The 12,010-nt window shown below is 39.7% G+C and overlaps 1 protein-coding gene across 1 annotated transcript in view; it reads left to right on the forward strand.

Annotated features, from left to right (window-relative positions):
• The window catches only part of QARS1 (glutaminyl-tRNA synthetase 1), a 1,547,311-nt gene that overhangs the window by 474,578 nt on the left and 1,060,723 nt on the right, over positions 1–12,010 (forward strand). Inside the window, exon 6 of the mRNA XM_044078737.1 lies at positions 1,655–1,708. Coding sequence (XP_043934672.1) covers positions 1,655–1,708 — 54 coding nt within the window. The remainder of the gene's footprint in view (positions 1–1,654; positions 1,709–12,010) is intronic.

A 12,010-nucleotide genomic window follows, 5' to 3' on the forward strand; every position in this document is an offset into this window, starting at 1 on the left:
ATCTTGTTTTATGGCTCATCTCTTTAGGGCTTCACTGAAAAGGGGCTATGTCCAAGTTGGACTGTCTGGTAAACAAATACAGAGAAATCAACAACCCACACAGCAACCCAAACCAGGGTCAAATAGTTAGAAAATACGAAGATCCACAACCACTGCACCACTATTCACCAAGGCAACGAAGTTCACTTATGAAAACCAGTTTATTGTTACAAAAAACAGACTTCGCTCTTTCACCATTAAAATGGCATCCTCAGAGTCATGACTCTGAAAGGGCTAAGTCTGTTTTTTGTAACAATAAACTGGTTTTCATAAGTGAACTTCGTTGCCTTGATGAATAGTGGTGCAGTGGTTGTGGAACTTCGTATTTTCTAAATACAGAGAAATGTTTCTGCTTACATGTAATTAAATGCATAGTCCCATTCACTGCATGTCAGTGTATGGAAAGTATTTTTTAAATGTGTTTTTCTTGTTGAAATACAACAAGAAAAAGCTCCCTAAATAAAGTTACTGTTTGACAGTTTTTACACAACATGCCGTGGTACAAAGTTAAGCTTGGAAAACCTTGGAAAATTATGCTTTAATAGGATATAACTCATTTATGGTGGTGCACATTTCATGTTGAGTAAACCTCCTGTTTAGTTTTTAAGGCTCTGCCCCCCCCTCCCCCCCTCCGAGCCAGTGCCCCTGATGAAGCTGGCCAGTCAAAAACAGGCACTCCAATCCTTCTCTGGAACCTAAGCTCACTTAGCTGTCATTGAAGCCTCTGCTCTCACCAAAGGCAAGGGCATTGCAGACCTGGTCTTAAGAAGCAGGTTAAGTCCTTACACACTGAATCAGTCTGTAGTCTTCTCTTTACTGGGTAGGGCACGGGCCACCCAGCGCCATCCATAGCTTATGACTGCAAATTGTCTGACAAGATCTTCCCACGTGTAGCCTACAGCTCTGTGAACGAATGAAGCATGTTTGATGCTTAGTATATACTCTGCAATGAGTCATTCTGCAAATCTCCCTCTTAACACTTATCTTGGGAATTGCCTGGTTTGGTACAGACTATTGGTTTAATCATTTTTAGAAATTTCCTCTCCTGGTGTTATTTTGACTAAGTGGCCAGAAACACTTTAAGCCATTTTTATTTCTGATCTGTATGGTAAATACAGAAGCTTTGGAGCCCAGAATCCTATTTACAGGTCGTATTAGTGCTATTCAGTCTTTAATTTCCTACCCAGCATTTTACCATTCTGCACCTGTTTTTTGAACATCAAGCATGTCACACTTCACTCTTTCCTGAACTTCAAACAGCACCAAGTGCCGCTTTTGTTGTGGTCTTGGTCTTCACCCAAAGCTCTTTTCTAAAACTGATGATTATAAGAGCTATGTAATGAAGTCCCCTGCATTTTGCATATAAGGTTCATTTAAAAATTGTTTAGGAGTGGTAAGTGCTTCATCGTTGTGCAGAAACATTTAATAAGGTTTTACAAGAAAACATTCTGGGGGCCAAAAAAAAAAGCTTTCTTACAGGTTCACATGCTTGTGCCCAGCAGTAATAAAGCTCATCTGTACTTTACACACACATGTACCCAAAACAAGATTACTTTAAAATGTAAATGTAGACCCTTCAATCCTTCTGTTTTTAATTTTTTACTTTCTTGTCTAGGTTTTGCATCTGCTGGGTCCGAAGACTGAAGCTGACTTAGAGAAACGACCAAAGGTACTGTGCTTAAAAAACCTTTTCACTCATTATAAGGTAAAAAATAGAAACCATTTTTTTTCCAGTCGCATACTTTTATGCTCACATATGTATACGGGGGGATGCTTCACTGTATTTTAACGATGTTTCAGTAATGATTGCAGAAAGAGTAAATTGATTCTGGATTATATGTCTGATATTGCTGTGTGCACAAACTAATACTAATCTGTGTGTTAAGCAACTGGGTAAGGTACTGGAAATCATCATTCTGCTGGGACTGTTGGCGTTGTTACTGCAGGCACTGGGGACATGGAAGTTTTCTCTGTTAGACTTTGTTTTGTGGAGTGTTACTTCTGTTTGGATCCTGTTGCATACGAGTGCTGTATGCACTAAGACGGAGGTTCAGTGACAAAAATCCATGATTTTTTTTGTTGCATTATCTTGCCCCATGCTGCTCTACAGTGCTTTCCGTGAGATTGCATACTCACTAAGCTTACTCTACAGTGTGTCTGCGTGTGTGCGTGTGCACACGTTTATCGTTTTGAGAACCGGAGATACTATCAGAAATAATCAGATAATGTAGTAATCAAAAATTTTACTTTTGGAAGCTTCATCAGTAGATCCATAATGAAGTAGCTTTCTAGCTTCTGGTATCTCATGTGTATCTGACTTAATTCTATGATGTCAAACTGATGTTGACATAAGTAACAGAGGGCAACACCATTGCATGTTCATCAGTTCTGTAGATAACTTCTTGCAAGCTGTGTTTGTCATCAAGTTGTCATTCTTTTATTGTTTTTTTTTTTTTTTTTTTTTTTTTTTTTTAAGGTTTATTTCTTCATCTGCCGCTTGTGAATACAGAATTATTAATTATTCTCAGATTATATGTTTTCCAAATCACTTTTCTCAATATTTTTTATTATTTGAGCCTGTAACTTGGTAGAAAATTGTGTCCTGAGCAGTAATTGTCATCCAGCCGCCCTTCTCTAGAGAACTGTTTACTGCTGCAGAAAGCCCATGAAATAATGTAATATTTCTCAGTCCACTGCATTTAGAGATGATCATCAGAATCAGAGTAGTAAGATCATCAAGATACAGGCAAGAAGAATGCAAGGCCCTCTCCTACAGGGAGCAAGATCAAGGGAAGAAAAGGTACTCTAGAGAGAAGTTTTCCGCAAAACAAATCAGCAGTGATGATGTTTGTTAAATCATTCCATGACAGATTGAGATCTTTGTATCATCTGTCTTACTTTGAGAAGAACTAGACTAGAGCTGAGCAGTAAGTCAAAAACAGTGTTAGCACCTGTATAAGTTTGTTCTAGGACAGGTTCCTTCTCTGCTAGGCCTTCTATTTCAGTGTTTATTGGTGATGTGTTTGTGAACTTCCGGGTGCTTCGTACTAGCTACAGTTTTCAGTTGTTCCATTTCACTACTACTGTTTCATTTGTGCAGTGCAATTGTGGAACCCGGCACCCTCCACATGCTTCTACAACCATTAGTCATCCATCACCCCATTGCAGTTTGCACCATTGTAGAAGTGTATAATGTTGCTGGTCATGTGTAAGACATTCTGGTATGCAAGTCTGAAGTTACAGAAGTGGAGATTCCACAGTTTATGGACTGAAGATTATTTAAGGTTCCACATGTGACCAGAGGAGACTGTATCAGGACTATGAGTGCATTTGGAAGCTCTGAGTGTTTGATGACCAGAAATGTACATCATGCTGTTGGAGCAGCAGACAGTAAAACTATAGATGATGAAGCAGTCTTTTGTTAAGTTCAGTCACTTCTTTCAGGCTAATTCCATGTGGGTTTTAAGGCATAATGCCTTTTCCTAGACAAGTAAATAAGCAAGGAGAGATTAACTCTTTATTCCTTTGCTAAGAAGCTCTAAAGTTCTGGAACTGCATTTTACAGAGAAGATGTGGGTCAGTGCTGTGCATGTTTTTGGAGAGAGAGATTTGTCGGCAAACCTTAGCAAACAGCCCAGTCATCGCCATGAATTTAAATTGAACTAAACTTCTCCTTTTTCTGTTCAGGATATAGAGATACCGAATGTTGATTTTTTTGATTCCCATACCTACCCAGTGTATTTTTCTTTTTTGCCCATATCCCTGTCCATCATCAGTCCCTCCCCTATCAGAGTAAACCCATTTGATGTCCTTCCATTTCAGTGTTGCAGTATTCATTGCACTAGGGATCCCCTGCCAATGGTGGCCAGATGTCTGGCCAGTATACCAAAGCCTTTAGGTTGCTTTAAGGTATGCTGTACATCACGTGTATGCTTCTTGTGTAGCACAGGGCATAAAGGTGATATCCGGATGTACCAACCTCAGAACTTCTTTGCCTCCAGTCCAAACGCCATCTTCTGATAGTCAGTCTGACCACCCGTTCCATTGCTGGTTTGCCAGGCCATTGCAAATAAATGCTTCATTGGGGTTTATTGTAGCTTAGCTTTTTATCTTTTGTTGTTTGTGGGGTTTCATGTCATCCATGAAGGGTAAATCCCCAGTGTGAGACAGATTCCCCATAATGACAGTCATGAGCAGTGCTTGTTTTGCCTCAGTGCTTCCCATGACCATACATCCTGCTCAGTCTGTCCGTTCTTAGTTCCCAAGACGGTCTGTAGTAGGCTTTCTTTGGCTTTGTATCTGGAGAATTAAGGTCTTAAGCTCTAAGCAATGGAAGGAATTTTCTGGGGAGTGGGCAGCCAATCCGTCAATGAAGAATGCCAAGAAGTCTAGGCTGAATTCTTCTGCTGTACAGCCTCAGGCGGAAGTCTCCCGAGGTGAGTAATAGCCCGGAGGTTCGCCCGGCTTCATCATTGCATTCTTTGGCTGCAACTTTTTTGGAGGCCGGCGAGGATCAAACCTTGGGCATGTCCTTGGAGGCCTTGCAGACATCCGCATCGGATGTTCAGGGGCAACTACAGCTGATTATTTCCCAGGGGCCTAGGAGTGTTCCTCAAATTTAGGTCAAAGAAGTCCCTACTAAATTTATTGAATGCTGTCTGGGGTTGGAGCCTTCTGCATTTTATAAAGCAGACGTCCCCTTAAAGAAAAAGCAGAAAACTAAACATGTTAATATTACTCTGCTCCAAAGGACCCACATAGTAAATGGCAAAATTTTACTGAGGATTTGTTTAATGCTTTGATGACTTTTAAACCTCCTCAGGAAATTTCTGTTCCAGATCCTCTACTCCCCTTAAAAGACCCAGAGAACAGGATTTCTCTGAGGAGGAGACGGATTCAGGTCAGGAATCCCTTGCTACTCCTCTCAAATTCCCTCTCCTTTAGATTATGGATCTATGGAAGAGGAATCTACTAGTCCTGATGGTCCTTTTGAGGAAATTTCTTTTGGGGACACAGTCTCTGAAATGATGGAATTTTTTAAATGGGATAGTGCTCAGATTTTGGAGGTACAGAAAAGATATTTTACGCTCCTGCAGATGGATTCTCCCAGGACTTCTGCTGTCCCTCCTGTTTTGGCTGCCCTGTTGGATGACTTTTCTAATGCTTCTGAGGCTCCTGACTCCCAGCCCCCTACCCCCAAGAAACCAGATAGGTTTTATAGGGTTCATGAGGACTTTAAATTTTTTAACAAGTGCCCTTCTGTCTGTGGCTTCTGACAAGCTATCTCAATTGCTTACCATCTCCTAAGTTACTGCCTTCAGATAAGGATATCAGAAATATGGAAAGGTTAGGGGATAAAGGTTTATACCTCTGCTATTTTATCTCTTAATGCTGTCAGTTATCAGACCCATATGTCCAAGTACATGTTTGCTGTTCTTTCCCAGGTCTTGTAGGTAATTTCTGATCTTCCAGACTCTGAAGAGAAGAGGTCTGATCTTTCCTTGTTAGGGACTTCCTCCCAGGTAGCTCATCATTACATCAAATGTAGTTATGATGTAGCAGATGCATCCTGTAGGGCTCCTGCTTTTGGGTCTGTGATGAGAGGTCCTTGGCTTTGGCTTCAACCTTTGCCTGACAGTATTAATGGTAAGTTGATGGATGCTCCTCTGGATAATAAACACTTGTTTGGTGAAGCTGTTGCTGCTTTGTTTGTCTCTTCAGTATATAAGGGCAAGGCTTTAGAGGAACTTAAACAAGTTTTTGTTTCCCCTGTACCTAAGCTTCAGAGAATGTAGTCGCCCCGTCCCTTTACTATGTATACTATTGGAGTATTGTGAATTTTTGTGATTTTACTGGAGTGGTTTGGCAATCCTCGGTACGTGTGGATATTTTGGTTCTTTTGACTGAGGTTTCCCCTTGTGTTACATAAGTTTCAGAGAAATTACCCCAGTAAGCTAGTCTTTTTTCGTAGGCAGTCTTGCCCTCCTCCTAAGGGCAAGAAAGCTGGGAAATGGGCTCCTCCTTCTAAAGCTACTCAGACTTCTGTGCCCCAGAAGTCTCCTTTTCCTGATGAAACAAGGTGTTCTCTGACTATTCTATTCTTCCCAGCCACATTCCTCTTTCTCTTCACCTTTATCTCTCTCTCTCCCTGTTTGGATAAAGATTATTCAGGACTCCAGGATTCTGTCCATTATCCACGAAGGGTGTTTCATGGTGTGGAAATCTTTTCCCCCTTTTGTAGAATTCATTAGCCCCCCCTCAGGAACAGCTGGTCCTTGTCAGGGGTGCTTTGGGATCTCTTGACTCAGGGTACTATTCAAAAAGTTTGAGTTTCCCAAAGAGGGAGTGGGTTTTACTCCAGAGTGTTCCTAGTATCCAGGAAAGAGGGTACTTGGAGACAAATTTTAGACCTCTCTCATCTAAATACCTTTCTGAAGGTTCCCTCTTTTTGAGTGTTTTCCCTTCAGACTTTAGGCTTACATGATGTCTCTGGATCTCAAGGATGCTCATCTCCATATCCTAATTCATCCTCTTTTCATGATGTTTTTACATTTCTCTGCTGCTTTCTAACATTTTCAGTTCTCTGCTTTGGCCTTTCTAATGTCCCAAAGGTATTCATCAAATGCCCCCGCTCCTGTGATTGCTTTTTGCAGGCTACAGGGGATCCAAGTCTTTCCCTACTTAGATGACCTCTTGTTTCAGCCATCCTCTCCAGAGGACTTGATACAAAATCTCCATTCTGCTGTTTTCCTTCTGCATAGCCTGGGGTTCACTATAAGTTTCAAAAAGTCCTTTCTGACTCCTTCTTATCATGTCTTTCTGGGGTGCAGGATCCAGACTGTGCCTATGCTGGCATCCCTGCAATTCCTCCCAAGGTCCTAACTCTTTATTTCCCTTTTTCAACCCCTTTTTCTTCTGGCTTTACTAACAGCCAGGGAATTTCTTAAAGTTCTGAGGTTCATGGCCTTCACTGTTCCTTGTTTAAAAATGTTGTTGATTATAATCTTACCTTATCAGATAGTTCAGTTGCATTTTTCATTTCTGCTGCTTTCATATTTGGTTTAAGACCTCACTGCTTCTAAAACCACAGCCATACTTTGTCCCATAAACCTATGTCCACTTTGTTTCCTAATGGTATCAAACTGACCTGTCCCGGAAACTGTCGTCTTCTAAAGATAATTGCAGCACTTGACATTGCAATCGGTGAGGATGCTACTTCCACAAAATGTGTCTGTTACCTGATCGAATGTTTAGGTTAGCGAATACTTAAATGTCGATCTGGTAATATCGAAAAATTAAAACAGCGAACGGCCGATTTAACATAGGGAATGAATGAAGTTGGGGGCTGTGCCCCACACACCCTCACTAACTAAATATACCAACTCCGGGATAGCTCTACAGTGGGGAAAGGGGCAAAATCCGCATAATGGCCATGGGAATTCTTTCCCTGCGTTAATTCGGCCGTTCGTGTTTTTTTGCTTTCGCTATTACCAGATTGACATTTAAGTATTCGCCAACCTAAACGTTCGATCCAGTAATAGGAACCCCCACAAAACACGACAGTTAAAATTTGACTTTTACATATATGGAAAGATGTGGTAAAAATAATACAAAACTAAATCCGAAATATTACGATCAAGACCATATGATCAAGTTTCCGAAAACTCTAACATCAAAAAAAATATATATATATATATATTTGGGTCCACTTTGTAATTCCGAAATACGGAAATCCCGAATTTCAGTATTTCGAAATCACAAAGCTGAAAACCCAAGCGCATCTCAAAAATCCGAAAACACACAACCACGAAATTCAAAATCCCAGAACTACGCTACTCATACAGTACACGCAAACACAAAACTTCCCACCACAATCAAACAAATCCATCTAAACTAGATATAAGCAGGACCCCCCCCCACACTTATATATTCTAACTCCGAGATCGCACAAACAGAAACACAAATGAAACACACACACACATCTTACAGTCCATCACGCACACGCATCACAGTCACAACACACACTTACACACACTAAAGCCCCTAACCAACATACTTACACAAACATACCTAAATTAAACCCAAATATCCACACACCACACCAGCGGAAGCGGAAATTCAAAATCTCTGTGCTTTGGGATTTTGAATTTCGCGCTTCTGATGGTTTCGGAACTTTTAAGAGTATTTCTGTACTATATTTATGGGACTGGATTGCTGCAAGGCTGTCTAGGCACACATCTACATTTGTGCTGAAAAAGAAGAAACAACTTGCTAGAAATTTCCGTCAGTATCACAGTAAGACAGCCTATGTGTTATATAAGCATTCCATTAGAGAGAGTGGCAGTGTTGATCTTAAACTGATTAATCAGCAGTCTTCCAATTTCACTTCCACCATCTCCAATTTTGGTACAGGTATTAATGGTAGTAACAATGTTATACCTTCAAATGATAAATTTCGCTCATTACCCACCAGTCAAGAAGTGACACTGGATATTTTGGACAGTACTAGCCCTAATTTTGTTGAGCAAAATACTTATGCTAATGTGACTGCAAATAATACTGCAGTCAATCAAACAACTTTGAATGTTTTTTAATTGCCGATCCCAGAAATCGGCAAAGGATGACCAGGAAGATGAGAGGCTGTGGAAGAGGTCATAGTCATGGAAGCATCTTCATTAGTCGCCCAATTGGATGAACTTTTTAATATGAGCTTTGAACCACCTGATAGCTCTGTATTTAATTTATCTAGCGTCAGACTTGCAGATACCCACTATTCTGTGTTGAAAAAAGGTTTTACATGTATTCCAGCACAAAGGTACGAACATGGTTGTTCTTTTCAAAGAAATTAAACTTAAAGTATGTTAGGTAGCAAGAGTGTATAATGATACACGAGTATTACTTTATGGTAGTAGAACATACATGTATAGGAAAATTATGTGGTATATCCAAACTGCATAAAAGTGTAACAGATCCTCCTTTTATACATATTGTATCTTCAAAAAGAAAAAAGAATGAATGTATTTCATAATATTTAGATCATTTTCTCAGCCTCATTATACAAAACGCAAAATTTTATTTACAAGATTCATGGCTTTTCCTAGATGAATTGTATAGGAATAAGATCAATGATAGTCACATTCCTGTTTACACTTGATGTAGAGGCATTATATACCAACATCCTACATGAAGCTGGTGTCTATCTAGTCAGACAGTACTTAAGCAAATAAACTTTTACAAATACTGCAAAAGTTAATCTTACTTATTCTTTATTAGAAATGGAGTTAGAGAACAATTTCTTTAGTTTTAGTTGAGTAATTTACCGTCAGCAACAGGGAGTACCTGTGGGGGCCAGGATGGTCCCTGCATATGCGAACCTTAAGTTAAGTGCATGGGAAGTTGTGTCTTCAATTTATTTAATGGGGTTTTATAAAGTTAAGCTTTAGAAATGCTTTATTGACTATATTTTTTATATATGGCATGGGACTGAAGTAGAACTGTTTTCTTTTTTTGTAAGAAATTGAAAACAGTATTGGGTTTTTGAACTTACAATATCCATTGTGGGGCCACAAGTGCAATTTCTGACTATACAACTTGTTAAATGCAACAGAAAAAAGGTTTGAAACTAACATTTCTCGTAAAGACAGATTTAGAAATAATTGCCTTGAATATCATAGTCAACATCCTCATTTTATGAAGTATGACATTATTAAGGGACAATATATACTGTTGGGCTGAATCATCAGTGAAGAATGATTGATTTATATTTGAAATAACTTTTCTGTGATGGACATTACCCCCTGCTAGTGGATAGTGTTAGGAAAGAGTTAGTGAAAACTAGTTATGAGAAGATACAACCCATTTTAAGATATAGCTTTAAACCAAATAAGAAAATTAAATCAAAGGATATTGCTTTAAGATTTCCCGTGCCAATTTCCCATGATTTAGCATCTGTACAAAATATAATTGTATGCTTATAGTTATATATATACATAGGTGTATGTGTGTGTGTGTATATATATATATATATATATATATATATATATATATATATATATATATTTCTATGCGTCTATGTATGTGTGGGGGTGTGTATTTAATACGTACATACGCATGTTATCTATAGGGCAGCCACAGTGGTGCAGCGGTTAGCATTGCCGACTCACAGCAAGAGGTTCTCTGGTTCGATCCTTGGCTGGGGTGCCTTCTGTGTGAACTCTGCATGTCCTCCCTGTGGTCGTGAGGGTTTCCTCTGGATGCTCCGATTTCCTCCCACATCCCAAAGACATGCTGTAGGTGGAAGGACCTGATCTCTTATAGTTAACCTCTTTATAACATAAATATTGTTTAAAGTTTCTTTCCTTCTTATAAATTAAGTAAGGTCTGTCACCAATTAACTTATTAAGCTCATTATCTGATTTAAGTATACAATTCTTTTCAGTAATAGATCTTACTTGTGGAGCACGTCTCTTATATTTAGTGATGTAAGTAACTAGCTTGTATTCTCCAGCCTTACGTTTTTCAGTCATGCATATAGGTGTGTGTGTGTGTATATGTATAATATATATATATGTGTGTGTGTGTGTGTGTGTGTGTGTGTGTGTGTGTATATGTATATATATATATATATATATATATATATATATATATATATATATATATATATATATATGTGTGTGTGTGTGTATATCTGCTTCTTTCGGCTGTTCCCATCAGGGGTCGCCACAGCAGATCATCTGTTTCCATTTCTTCCTGTCCCCTGAATCTTGCTCTGTCACACCAACCACCTGCATGTCCACTCTCACCACATGCATAAACCTTATCTTAGGCTTTCCTCTTTTCCTGTTACCTGGCAGCTTCATCCTTAGCATCTTTTTCCCAGTGTACTCTGCATCCCTCCTCAGCACATGTCCAAACCAACGTAATCTTGCCTCTCTGGCTTTGTCTCCAAACCTTCCAGCCTGGGCTGACCCTCTAATATACTTATTCCTAATCATGTCCATCCTCGTCACACCCAGTGCAAATCTTAACATCTTCAACTCTGCCACGTCAAGCTTGGACTCCTGCCTTTTTGTCAGTGCCACTGTCTCCAACCCATATAACATAGCTGGTCTCACTACCCTCTTTTAGACCTTCCCTTTCACTCTTATTGGTACTCGTCTGTCACAAATCACTCCTGACACTCTTCTCCACCCACTCCGTCCTGCCTGTACTCTCTTCTTCACCTCTCTTCCACACTCACCATTACTCTGAACTGTTGATCCCAAGTATTTAAACTCATCCACCTTCGCCACCTCTACTCCCTGCATCCTCACCATTCCTCTATCCTCCCTCTCATTCGCACACATATATTCTGTCTTAGTCCTGCTGACCTTCATTCCTCTTCTTTCTAGAGCATATCTCCACCTCTCCAGGGTCTCCTCCACCTGTTCCCTACTCTCACTACAGATCACAATGTCATCTGCAAACATCATAGTCCATGGGAACTCCTGTCTGATCTCGTCTGTCAACCTGTCCATCACCATTACAAATAAAAACAAAACAATGTTCTGTGCCTCACCAAAGTCCAGTCAGATAAACCAAAGTAAATATCCAAAAAACCAATAAGACTGGACACTGCTCGAAGACCAACTCCTTCTGTTTATTGAAATTAGATATACAAATGATGAGCTGGCCTCTGCCCTTCATCAGATAAAGCATCTCCCAAAAACCAACATTTTAAAACAAGCACAACCAATAAAAAATCAGTAAAAGACCCGCCTATTCTTAAGGGTGGGTCTCATAGGAATGACTTCATTAAGCCCAGGACTCCTGTGTGCCATAAACTCAATTATCCATTTAGATTCAGCTAGCTCTGTTAACTGTTTAATGTCTCCCCCTCTTCTGTTCAACTTCACATTCAGTATAACTTTAAACTTAAAACTATGTGTAGGATGAGCTGCCAAATGTCTATATAATGCATTGCGTGTGTCCC

Source organism: Protopterus annectens, chromosome 7.part1, assembly GCF_019279795.1.
Source record: "Protopterus annectens isolate FY-2018-M chromosome 7.part1, PAN1.0, whole genome shotgun sequence".
Lineage (NCBI taxonomy): Eukaryota > Metazoa > Chordata > Ceratodontiformes > Protopteridae > Protopterus > Protopterus annectens.